This window comes from Megalobrama amblycephala, linkage group LG24 (genome assembly GCF_018812025.1).
Source record: "Megalobrama amblycephala isolate DHTTF-2021 linkage group LG24, ASM1881202v1, whole genome shotgun sequence".
In the NCBI taxonomy this organism is placed as follows: domain Eukaryota; kingdom Metazoa; phylum Chordata; class Actinopteri; order Cypriniformes; family Xenocyprididae; genus Megalobrama; species Megalobrama amblycephala.
Window position 1 is genome coordinate 15,622,875 of NC_063067.1, and position 12,885 is coordinate 15,635,759.

Below are 12,885 nucleotides of genomic sequence, written 5' to 3' on the forward strand. Positions count from 1 at the left end.
AATTTAAAGTGTAACCCCAAAAAACATCAAACCAAAAATGATTTTTTCCCCTACATTTAATCTTAATTCCCAATATTCATTCATTTCCAAAAACAAAGCACAAATTCGTATCAGGATTCCAGCTTTAATGCTATCAGTGCAAATTAATCTTCAAAACAAAGTGAATGTGTACAGAGAATAATGCATGTCAAAAATACTAACAAAATACAGTACAATAAGGCTTGACGATACATGCCAAAACACTTTTAATGCCAGTAGTTGTCAAGTTACTGCAAATAAAAATAATCATAGTGACATTAGCAATAAAATGGACAAGGCAATAAAAAAAATGACGAGGCAATAAAACAGATGCACATGTTATGAGCAATACACTCCTTTGTAGTGAATCAGATCTTCTGGATCATCACCTGGAATTTACCTAAGAACAAACAAGGTGCAGAGGATGGATGGATGGATAGAGGGAGACAAGTAAGAAACAATTAGTTGATGTTACAATTAATTAACTTATAATATGATAAGCATGGAAGCCCGTTTCCACCACTAAATCTTATAGTAATTGTGACTTTATCTCAAAATTCTGACTTTTTTTCTCACAATTGTGTTATAAAGTCAGAATTGCGAGATATAAACTCACAATTGCGTGATATAAAGTCACAATTCTGATTTTTTTCCCGCAATTCTGACTTTATAACTCGCAATTGTGAGAAAGTCACAATTCTGAGATATAAAGAGAAAAAAAGTCTCAATTGCGAGTTATCTCATCTCAGAATTCTGACTTTTTTTCTCGCAATTAACTGACGGACAGTTTTTCTGTCTGTAACAATTCTGGACATTTAACATTACTGGTGCATCCAACGTAAGTCGTGCTGCCATCCTGATATCTGAAGCTGTTGGTGTATAAAATGTGTCACTTCGTCTGTTTTATTGCGCCTCCACCACAACTGATTCTTATTCTTATTCTTATTACTATTACTATTTTATTGGTATTTTTGTGTAATCACAACACATTTGCTCAACACTTGTCAAATTCATTAGTGTATCCATTCTGCTAAAAAACAACTTTTATTCACCAAATACTTACACTGTAATTTGCAGAATTCCATGATTCTACCCTTGAATGTTCCCTTATTATGGAGCCAACAGACTTGAGTTGCAAAGTTACAAAGTTCATACAAAGTGGTGTTGATGAAACATGATAGGTATAGGTGTTTTAGTATTAAGCCCACTAGATGGCAGTAAAAGCATTTTTTTCCTCCTTGAAATGCTGTACTCATGTACAAGGTTTAGTCTGTGGAAATATGCATATTTAATCAGAAGGCTCTGGCTTATGAATTCTGCATAATGTTCTCTCTAATGTCCGGAGACTAATCTTTATGTTATGTGTCTCCTCCAGTAAAAATCTAAATTTCTTTATTGGTAAATCCGCGCTGAAAATAATCTTTTATGATGTCTTCCATTTTATAAAGTTTCACACAATTGTGAGTTTATATCTCAAAATTGTGACTTTATAACTCGCAATTGTGAGAAAAAAAGTCAGAATTCTGAGATAAAAAGTCGCATAAAAAGTCACAATTACTGTTTTTATTTTTTATTTAGTGGCAGAAACGGGCTTCCATAGATAAGTACTTATTAGAACTTGTTGTAGAATATATAATTTGTTCCTTACAGGCAGGCATGACCGACACTTCCGCTGTGACTATACTTTTCACACCAAGGTTTGAAAGTGCTCCTCGGACCAATCCACAGGTGAAAGCTAAAAACTGCAGACATAAAAAAAATGAGAATAACAGAGAAACACAGATTAGCCTATACACATTATATATATATATATATACACACACACACACTACATTTCAAAAGTTTGGGGTCAGTAAGTTTTTTTTAATGTTTTAAAAGAAGTATCTTCTGCTCACCAAGCCTGCATTTATTTGATTAAAAATACAAATAAAAACAGTAAAACTGTGAAATATTATTCCAATTTAAAACAGCTGTTTTCTATGTCAATATACAGTAAAGTGATTTATTCCTGTGATCAAAGCTGAATTTTCAGCATCATTACTCCAGTCTTCAGTGTCACATGATCCTTCAGAAATCAATCTAATATGATGATTTGATGCTCAAGAAACATTTATGATTATTATAAATGTAGAAAACAGTTGTGTACAATTTTTTTTCAAAATTCTTCGATGAATAGAAAGTTCAAAAGAACAGCATTTATTTAAAATAGAATATTTTCTAACATTTTCTTTACTGTAACTTTTGATCAGTTTAACTCATCCTTGATGAATAAAGGTATTGATTAATTTTATTTCTATCCCCCCAAAATAAAATTAAAATTCTTACTGACCCCAAACTTTTGAACGGTAGTGTTTAATGTTACAAAAGATTTAGATTTCAGACAAATGCTGTTCTTTTGAACTTTCTATTCATCATAGCATCATGAAATAAAAATGTAAATAACTGTTTTCAACATTGATAATAATCATAAATGTTTCTTGAGCAGCAAATCATCATATTAGAATGATTTCTGAAGGATCATGTGACACTGAAGACTGGAGTAATGATACTGAAAATTCAGCTTTGATCACAGGAATAAATTACACTTTACTGTATATTGACATAGAAAACAGCTGTTTTAAATTGGAATAATATTTCACAATATTACTGTTTTTGTTTGTATTTTTAATCAAATAAATGCAGGCTTGGTGAGCAGAAGATACTTCTTTTAAAACATTAAAAAAATCTTACTGACCCCAGACTTTTGAACGGTAGTGTATATATATATATATATATATATATATTCTGTAGATATAATGATCTGAAATGTTAAAGATATGGATTCTGGAGTTTCGATTTAAAATATCAATCAGGTTATTAAGTTTATTGAGGTTGTTTATGTTTATACCTTCGGCGCATGTTCCAGATACTGTTTGCCAGCAGACAGTTGGGTCAGCAGACGGAACTTGTTATCTTGTAGCACATAAATACCCTACAAACAATTTTTCATGTCATGTTATTCAATAAATATATTCACTGAGCTTTATAAATTGACATAACAATGGTGTTTTGGTTACAAAAAAACAGATGGACTTCCATTATATTGTGCACACCTGGTGGTTTGTTCTCAGGTTGTCAATCTGCTTCTTAAAAACACTGGTCCAAAAATCTTTGCAGATGAACTTCATGACATCAAGCTCATCTTTGAAACGCGGTGTGTCTTTGGTAAACCTGCAAACAGAAATGATGTCTGTTTAGGCAGTTTTCAAGAAAAAAAATGGCTATTTTATTCTACTACTAATTAAACAATCTATTATATTTCCACGAACTGATTGAAAACAACACATTTAGTTGTTCAGAGTTAAATTCTGGATATTCCAGTGACAATCTGCACTAGTACAAATCAAACAAAACATCAGATAGAATGTCAACAGATGATCTGCTTGATTTATGAATAGGATTTATGGATGTAAACATCTGTTATGATACCTCTCAATAAGTCCTTGTCCCACACGAAACCCCATGTTCTCAAGTTTAGAAACACATCGTCCATTCTCCTGTGCACAGAAGTGTAGTGTACATTAATTCAACATGCAACATTCCCTCAATATTTGCTTTACTATTGTTCTTGGCTTAATCAGTCCTATTATGCTATTCTACTTTTCAGTGACAGTGTTTTCAGTATATCTCCAACTCTTACCGATTCTCCAGTTTCTGCACTGTTGACATACTGAATAATTTCACTGTGAAGGAACTGAAAGAGAGCCTCGTCTGCCATCTCAAGCCAGTTCAGCCAAAGCCGGACTGAAACTGACAGGCGACAAACAACAGCCGTCCGACCCAAACTGACTACAGGTATAAATCAGCAGCTACTTCAGTAAACAGACGCCATTCGTTGTGCGAATATATCAATTAAATTAAAATATTTCGCCAGTGTATTCGACTGCTTATTAGTAATAAGGTCCTTCTTCACATCTGTTCCACTTCCTGTTTGGCTGAGAATTAGCTGCCCTTGTATTTGCCTGAATGTGAAAATGTTTTTCTCTCGTTTTATTTATAAAAGCAGAAATTAAGTGTGAAAAAGTGGTGCAGTGACGAACAACCGATAGACTTTTGTAATCAACACCTAGCTTTTCTAGCTTTTTATTGCTAAATTGAGGGTTCACAAGTATTGAACATCTGAACCATAGACTGTAAAAAAATAGTTTTTTCAGTAAAATGTAAACGCTGTTTATACGAATTTATAAAATAGTGGTTCAGTTCTAAAAATAGAAATATATATATATATATATATATATATATATATATATATATATATATATATATATATATATATATATCTGTAAATGAATAACGTCTTTATTTACAATTATTGTCATCTAAGTTTCGGTATTTTTTATAAAATCATAAGCATTTAAAATGTTTAATTAGCCTATTGCATTTTGTCCAATGTAAAGCAAACATGATAGTATTGCTTACAAGTATAAACTGATGCAAAAACTTGAGAAAATGAGATCCAGGCAGTCCAGCAATGATTATGTCAGAGATTACATTTGAATCAGGAATAACAAATTTATTACTTAAAAATTATAGAGACAAACAAATTCATTAAGTAATTAATAGTTAATAATAAAATGTAGAGTACTGTAAAATCCAGAGTATTGTTTCTAATAGATGAAGATCAGAATATACAGAAAGGAGGAACAAAATTAAGACATTTGCAGAATGAAATGAGAGATAGAAAGGCAAAGGGAAGCAAAGCAAAGGAAAAAGCTAAACTATCAAAGACCCAGTCCATTTTACACCATAAGCATATGTAAATTTACATCCCACTCAAACTTATGTTTTGTTCTAATGAGAAAAGGTCAAATTATTTATCCATTATGTCAGACTGGTCAAGTGTCAAATTAGATATAGGGTTGTTTTGACCCCCTTAAGGGAATTTTGCAGATCTTACATTGTCACATGTCAGCAGAAATAATAGTACATGTTTTGATATCAAAATATGTACAAGTTCAAATGACCAACTAATTCTGAAAACACCATCGCTTCTGCAGTACTTGGCAGGCGTCCAATATCTAACCACAAACGTATCAACATGACCCGTCACATTGGAACACTTTAAAGAACAATTGAATATAGCAAGCATACATACTCACTCTTAAATATAAAATAAGAATAGCCATAAGGGTACAATAACAAGTAAATACTTGAAAATATGATGAGGATTAATATGGAGTAGGGAATATATGAAATCAAAAGTCATATTGATAAATCATAAGCCATAAATGATTAACATAAACTATGAATAAAATGCATGAATATGAACATTAACCATTTTGAATCCACCAAACCTAAATATAAATGAAGTTGTCATACACACTGAAAGTTCATGCCTTGCTAAAAATTAGTATTATTGTTTTACAAACAGTCAATAATGAGTGAAACACACCAGAAACTCAAGTTCTACAAGATGCTTTATTTCTTAATTCATCCTTAACATTGTTTCTGCACGCACCTTCATCTCTCACTCATTCACTTTTGCTTTCAGAATGTTTATGAAAACAGTCCTTGAAACACAAAAATGCCAATGCTTGGAATTTTAAAGATGTAAAACACCTGTTTACTCCAGCTAAACAGCCATTGAAACTTAACATTTCTCACTAAAGGTACAGTACAGCTGTGCACAGTGTGCATCTCACTGAGGTAGATCAGTCTGAGTCTAAACATCACAGTTGAGTTGAGGTCAATTCCATTTCAGTTCAGCCAAAGGAGAAAAATGCCATGGGCATGATTTGTGATGAAGAAAATGGGAGGAACAGAAGGATCTCATAAAATTAATTCACCCCTTCAGGTGGCATAAACAAAATGGAGTTGACAACAACATATACCAACACAGTTACCTTACAGGTCACTGGTGCATGTAACACTGAGCCTAAAAAATAGACAGTGAAGCAGTGCTAAAATGTCATTCAAATTTACACATTTTTCTGACAATGCTCCTGGTTTTGCATGGAGAGATACATGAAGTGCTTCAGCAATAACAGGGTATATCTTCTTATTCTGTCTGAAACTCCAGAATCCAGGCAAAACATTTGGGAAAACCTGTGAGAATCATTTGTGTAAAACAAGTACAACCAATTATTTGCCCTTTTTACAGCGATATGCAGGGCATATATGATCACTTCCTGTTTATTACTAAACAAAAAAAAAGTTTATATTTTAGTTTTATATTTTACTTAGTTCCCATATTGGGAATTTGTCAGGATAATTTTAAACAAATGTTCACTTATTATGATTTTCAATTCCAGAATAAACAATACTTTTTTTTTGCATTTTGCATACAAAATACTCTGGAATGAACAGAGAGAGATGGGGATTTACAGGAGATGAGTGTGATTCCTTTCATAAGCATTAAGGATGTGAACACAACAGCACCTAAAAACTTTCACCTAAAGTCTAAATTCAACACAAGCTAATTAATTAAATGCTAATTAATCACCTGACTAAAATTTTCATAACTAAAACCATTGAGCATTCTATGAAAAAAAAAAAAAAAAAAAAAAATCAATGAGATAATGTTCTTCACGCAACTGCCGCAAGGTTTTGCTTCATTTCTTGTCAAATGGTCGAATCCTTTTCATGACAAGAGTTCAGCTTAGAGAGGTAGGTTTTTTGTGACCGTGAGCTGAGAGGTTCATCTAAGACCACAGTTCAACTTGACACTCATGGTGCGGTCACATTAGTGAATTTTCTGCAAACTTTCACAGGCGAATAATTTAATTTGTCAATAGTGAAGATGCATGAAGCGGCGATTACGGCAAATATGCATGGAAAAAATCTTTCGCCCTCATGAGAAATCTCCACATGGATTCCAATTGAAATGACAGTATTTCGTCAGCGAAAATTCAGAGCAACGAAAAATGTGACCGCACCTTTAGTCATAGAAGTGCCGTTGATAAAAAAAAAAAAAGTGCTTCATTTTACAACGGAGAACACTGTAATAGCATTATTTTCCTTCTTGACAAAAATATTGAGGTATTTATTTTGCAAATTAACTTTTCAGTTTTTTTTTTTTTTTTTAGTTTCATAAATTTTATGAGTTCATTTAACACTACAAAACAGTTACTCAGAAGATCCTCTAGGAAAAACCACAAAGTTAAAACTATTCTAAAAGCAAAACTCCATCTATCCTAGTGATCATCTCATCTATTTCTACAGGATCCATTTGAAGACCTCACACCCACCTAACATCTCCAGTTCATTACCTTTAAAGTGATAGTTCACCCAAAAATTATCCCATGATTTACTCACCCTCAAGCCATCCTAGATGTCTATGACTTTCTTCTTTCTGATGAACACAATCAAAGATATATTTAAAAATATCCTGGCTCTTCGAAGATTTATAATGGATGTAAATGGGGAGACACATTTTGAACCTAAAACAACAATCCATACGGCTCCAGGGGGTTAATAAAGGCATTCTGAAGAGAAGCGATTGGTTTTTGTAAGAAAAATATACATATTTAAAACTTAATTAACTATAATAACTAGCTTCTGATAGATGGCCGTACGCATCGATTGCGGCGGAAGAGTAACCTCTACCGATGCATGATGCAACGACGAACCGGAAAGCTCAGAGTATAGAGCAAAACAAAACACCGGTCACGAATTAGAAGTCTAAAATGAGAAATTTTAAAAGAGAAATGTCTGAGAATTTTGATATAAGAGGAGCTTAAGATTGTTGCACAGCCCTATTTGTTTGAACCGTGAGAGGCATCTAAGCTTACGCTTACACCTACATCCTGCGTCATACATCGCGTCACGGGTTACTCATTTGGTGCAAGTCGACTTGCGCAGTATGAGTACGGTCATCAGCCGGAAGCCAGTTATTTGAATTTATGAAGTTTTAAATATGGATATATATCTTACTAAAAAACCCATCCATTTGCTTCAAAAGGCCTTTTTTAACCCCTGGAGAAGTATGGATTACTTTTATTATGGATGGATGCTTTTGTTTTTTTTGCTTCAAAATGCGGTCCCCCTTTCACAACCATTATAAAGCTTGGAGGAGCCAGGATATTTTTGAAATATATCTCTGATTGTGTTTGTCTGAAAGAGGACAGTCATATACACTTAGGATGGCTTGAAGGCAAGTAAATCATGGGATAATTTTCATTTTTCGGTGAACTATCCCTTTAAGCTACTTGGCAATGATGCAACAGAATTGTTGCATTTGACTGGCAAGTCATAGTGGACACGGGCAACGTCATTGCTGGAAGGCCTGATGGAATCGAGGTAGAGTTGGCGAGAAACCAGAGAGCTGGTTTAAGTGCCCTGAAGCCTGAGGCTCATGCAGTGACTGTGGCTGAAATGAGGTAAGCGGCCCAGAGAGCTGAGAGGTAGGGCTTGGGGACACGGCGGTTGTGGTGGTGGAGTATCCCAGGGGAGTGCTGTAGGGAGGCAGGCCGAATGGCAGGAAGCCCAGCAGGTGCGAAAGGTCCATGTTGGCAGAGGTGGTAGGTGGCTCGGCAGAGGTGAATGCCGAGTTCCTGAGGGTGAAATGGGCACTCTGAGCTCCCAGACCGTCAGGAAGGAGGTCGCCCGGCCGGGAGACAGCAGTGGCCACAGCAGCCTGTGGCGGCATAGGCCCGCACTGGAGTTCGGTCAGGAAATTCTCCATCTCTACTTTCAGATACGAGGTAGTGGAGCTCGGCTGATATCTGGGAGCCTGCTGGTACTGCTGTGGCGGAGGCTTGTTTGGCTCGAGGTAGCAGCCCACACCCATGGGGCTGGACATGGGGCCAGACACCATCGTGTGATGATGATGATGATTGGCCCCTGAGGTAGATGCACTCGGAAGGCCTTGCGGGTTGAACAAGGCCATGGAAAACGCCTCTGTGGCATCTTTCGGAGATCCGACGGAGCACATGGTGGGACTAGGCTCCTCCTTAATGGGCATTGGCGGCAGGGTCTCCAACTCTTGCGCGTGGCTTTTCTTCAGGTGTCGGGTGAGGTGGTCGCGACGGCCGAATCGCTGGGCGCAACGAGGGCACAGGAAGTCTCGCCGGCCGGTGTGCACCACTGCGTGGCGCCTCACATCTTTGCGAGTGAAGAAGCGTCGGCCGCACCGCTCGCACTGATGCTTCCTTTCCCGAACCACAGTCCCCGGGGGCGGGCGGCCGGTGTGCGTACTCAGGTGCTCGAGTAACGCAGGCATGCTCTCGAAAACCTGACGACAGACCTTACAGGAGAGGTCACCGCCGGCAGAGGTGGCATGTGTGGCCACGTGGCGTCTAAGACCGAGGCGAGTGTTGTAACACTTTCCGCATTCCTCACACTGCAGTTCCTGCTTGTTGGGGTCGTGGTTTTGCAGGTGGCCGTTTAGCTGGTCTTTGCCATGGAACATTTTCTCATTTATATGTGTAGTTTTCAGGGCATATGTCACTCTGGGAAAAGCCAAAGAATGTCAGTGACCACAATAATTGAAGGTTAAAGAAATAAGTGTACAGTCGTAGTCAGTCATACATAAAAGTACCTGAGAAAAAGCTCCAACAGGTGAATTTTCTTGGGAGTGAAGGTTGTTTTTTTGCATGTTCAAAATTCTGCACACAAACACAAAGATGCAGCAATTACCATAAATTTCTATAATGCATATGTGCATCTAAAAAATAAAGCCAAAATGGATTTATGTAGGGATAGTTCGTCAAAAAAAAGAAAAGAAACAAGAAAATTCTGTCATCATTTACTCACCTTTATGTCATTCCAAACCTTTATGAATTTCTTCTGTGGAACATAAAATAAGACATTTTGAAAACTATAAGATAACGGTAACCAAAAAGGTTTGATCACCAACATTCTTTAAATTAACTTGTGTTCCACAGAAGAACAAATGACAGAATTTTCATTTTAACTTGCTATATATATATATATATATATATATATATATATATATATATATATATATATATATATATATATATATATATATATATATATATATAACATATGTGTGTGTATATATATATATATATATATATATATATATATATATATATATATATATATATATATATATATATATATATAGCCACAATGTTGTTAGATTATACAAACAAAAAATTATTTTAAGACATATACAGGAAATTTTTTATGCAATATGATTGTAAAACATTTATATATTTATATATGCTTATATACCTTCCTGAAGCACATATATACATCAATTTCTTTTGTCTCCTTTCCACACAGATTATTTAAATAACACACATAATACTTCTGAAAAGTAAAAAGATCCACTTGAGAATTTTTGATTTGGAATTTTTTAATTTGGTAAAAAAAAAAAAAAAAAATACACCTAGGCTATAAAATTAATCAAATCATGAAGATTTTTTTTTTTTTAAATATAACAACACTGTAATAAGCTGATTTGCTTAAAGGATTTGTAATTGATTAACTCAGTCCCTTTTATGTAAATTTAAAAAATGTATATGAAAAACAAAAGAACTTTATTTTTTTTTTTTTTTAAAAAACTTCATATTACAAAATAAACAAAATTTTAAAGTGCTTCAAGGCAATGCAGTGCAGGCTTTGAACCAACCTGCTTCTGAATGGTAACAGATTTCAACACAAGAAACTTAAAAACACCCTGAAGGGATGTCAATGATGATTGGTTAGTGACATTTATAAAGGGTTTGTTTACCTGTTTCAAGTCTCACAAAAGAACATTAATTATCTGACAGACCTCCGGAAAATGCATGTCCACTATTACTCCCTCCCTTTTAGAGAATGGATGGACATCATTCAAGCAATCATTTCAAGTTTTTTTATTGTCCACTTAAATTCACACTTCTGTTTCAACATTAAGATTTTGTTTTAATGTTATAAATGTAGGTTTATAAGTTCAATTGTGCTTAAGAGTTCAGTTGAGGCAAAATGTGCTTCCTTCTATGTATTAACTTTAAAACAAAAAATATGTTCAAGTATAATTACCATATAACAATTATTAATAAAACAAATACGATTTTTGCTTATTATCAGCTTTGATATGTACACTTTACAATAAGGTTTCATTTGTTAACATTAGTTAAAAACACTACAGCATTTATCAATCTTAATGTTAATCTCAACATTTACTACTACATTTTAAGATCAAAAACTGTATCTGTTAACCATGAACTAACATGAACATTTTTATAACAAAGGTTAATAAATTCTGTAAAAAATATATTGCTCATTTGTTAGTTAATAATTCTTAATGTATTAGCTAACTAATGTTAACAAATGAGACCTTATTGTAAAGCGTTACCAAAACCACAAATGGCTTATAATCAAGTAGTTATGTTAATTATATAGTAACAAAATCTTCATGCAAATATGACATTTTTAAATGACATGTTTGTGGTAAATCTTATTAAAATTAAAATAACATACCACAAACTGCACTATAACTTGATATGGTTATATATAAAGTTGTGTATTGTATTATAATAACTTTTTCTGCCTTAAAAAACCCTTTTTGATTTAACTAGCATCTTTTAGTATATTTACTCCTGGCACGTTTCGGGGTCAGAAACCCGTGGCACGTTTCTCTCAGCAAAATCTGTAAAGAACCGCTGAACATTGAGATTAAATGGTATAATCGAAAAAAATCCTTAATAAAGAGTAACACAAATCAGACTACCCCTTCACATTTTCCTTCATGTTAAACACATTTTTAAAATAGATGCATTAAATGCTCCAACAGTGTCGCGTAGCTAATGTGTTTGCTCATGCACGCAACATTTAAACCTCTTATGTGGGTAAATGGCACGCATTTATCTTTTCAAAAGTCTAAAAATACTAGCAACGAAACTCAATGAGGGTTTCAGACATTTAAACATCAATGCAAACAGTCCACGCGGTCCTAAATTCACACTATAACATTTGCATAAAAACATCTTGTGCTCACCAGAAACTTTTGATCCCCGCAAAAGTTGCATTTCACATGCATTCCTCCATTCTACACCTCACATCGATACAAACAGAAAATTCGTTTCTCAGCCATATCTCGATGAATTCTCAAGAACTGTTCGCAGTGGATAATTTGTTTTTTGTTCAATAATGTGTGTATTTTTCGGGCCTGCTGTTTCTTTCCCTCTAAACACAGCAGCGCTCGAGCTGATGGGCGCGTGCATTGTGGGAACGTGACGTCAGACCACTTTGGTCAACTTTCAGGGTTGGATTTCACTCTTATTTTTCACCTTTTAAAATATCCCAAACACTCACATGGCATCACATTGAGTTCTATAAATAAACTAAAAAACAAATATAAATTTCGTCGATTAGCAATTTTCAAAAACAATTAGCTCAATTTACTAGATAAAAAAAAAAAACAGTTAGAGTTTTTTTTTTGAAAATTAACTTAAATATGTACGAATTTTATCATTAATAATACTGTATTTGACAAGATACAATTAATATATATCATCATTTGACTTGTTTACAACGTCCGGTTTGTTGCACGAGTCGCCAGCGCAACCATTACATGCCGACTCCGTTTTGAGTCCATTATGCGTTGTTTTGAGGTAACGTTTAACACAATTTCGTTTTTATTTTGAATATATGTAATGAGAAATGCTTTTCTAACATTGTGTACATTTCAGCGTTTTAGTTTCCAGCATATTAATTGCACGTGCAACAACTGCATCCGGGAAAGTCTCATAAGAAACTGAATGTAACATAAGGAAGAGCTGTCAGAACAAGTGACATTATTGTCTATGAAAGTGCTTCAAATTATTATATTATTATCGTCGGTAATTGCTCAGTGAGAAGTGTAATCAATTTATTTAGCTATGAGAATTATGACAAGAGTCTAAAATAATATAGCCTATATAATATATCCAAGTA

At 34.3% G+C, this 12,885-nt stretch overlaps 2 protein-coding genes across 4 annotated transcripts; both read right to left on the minus strand.

Moving 5' to 3' along the window:
• Positions 1-110: 110 nt before the first annotated feature.
• On the minus strand, positions 111-4,017 carry trappc6b (trafficking protein particle complex subunit 6B). Its single transcript, XM_048179076.1, has 6 exons — positions 3,698-4,017; positions 3,487-3,554; positions 3,111-3,228; positions 2,906-2,989; positions 1,667-1,760; positions 111-418 (listed from the first exon to the last, which is right to left on the minus strand). The coding sequence occupies exons 1-6, from the start codon at positions 3,773-3,775 to the stop codon at positions 387-389; spliced, it is 474 nt and encodes a 157-aa protein (XP_048035033.1). The 5' UTR covers positions 3,776-4,017; the 3' UTR covers positions 111-386.
• Positions 4,018-5,456: 1,439 nt separating this feature from the next.
• plagx (pleiomorphic adenoma gene X) lies at positions 5,457-12,186 on the minus strand. Of its 3 annotated transcripts, XM_048178759.1 has the most exons (5): positions 11,948-12,186; positions 10,700-10,775; positions 9,751-9,783; positions 9,536-9,602; positions 5,457-9,446 (listed from the first exon to the last, which is right to left on the minus strand). In XM_048178759.1, the coding sequence occupies exon 5, from the start codon at positions 9,404-9,406 to the stop codon at positions 8,267-8,269; it is 1,140 nt and encodes a 379-aa protein (XP_048034716.1). In that variant the 5' UTR covers positions 9,407-9,446; positions 9,536-9,602; positions 9,751-9,783; positions 10,700-10,775; positions 11,948-12,186; the 3' UTR covers positions 5,457-8,266. The 3 variants fall into 3 exon arrangements, with proteins under 3 accessions (XP_048034716.1, XP_048034715.1, XP_048034714.1); XM_048178758.1 differs by lacking the exon at positions 10,700-10,775; XM_048178757.1 differs by lacking the exons at positions 9,751-9,783; positions 10,700-10,775.
• Positions 12,187-12,885: the final 699 nt, after the last annotated feature.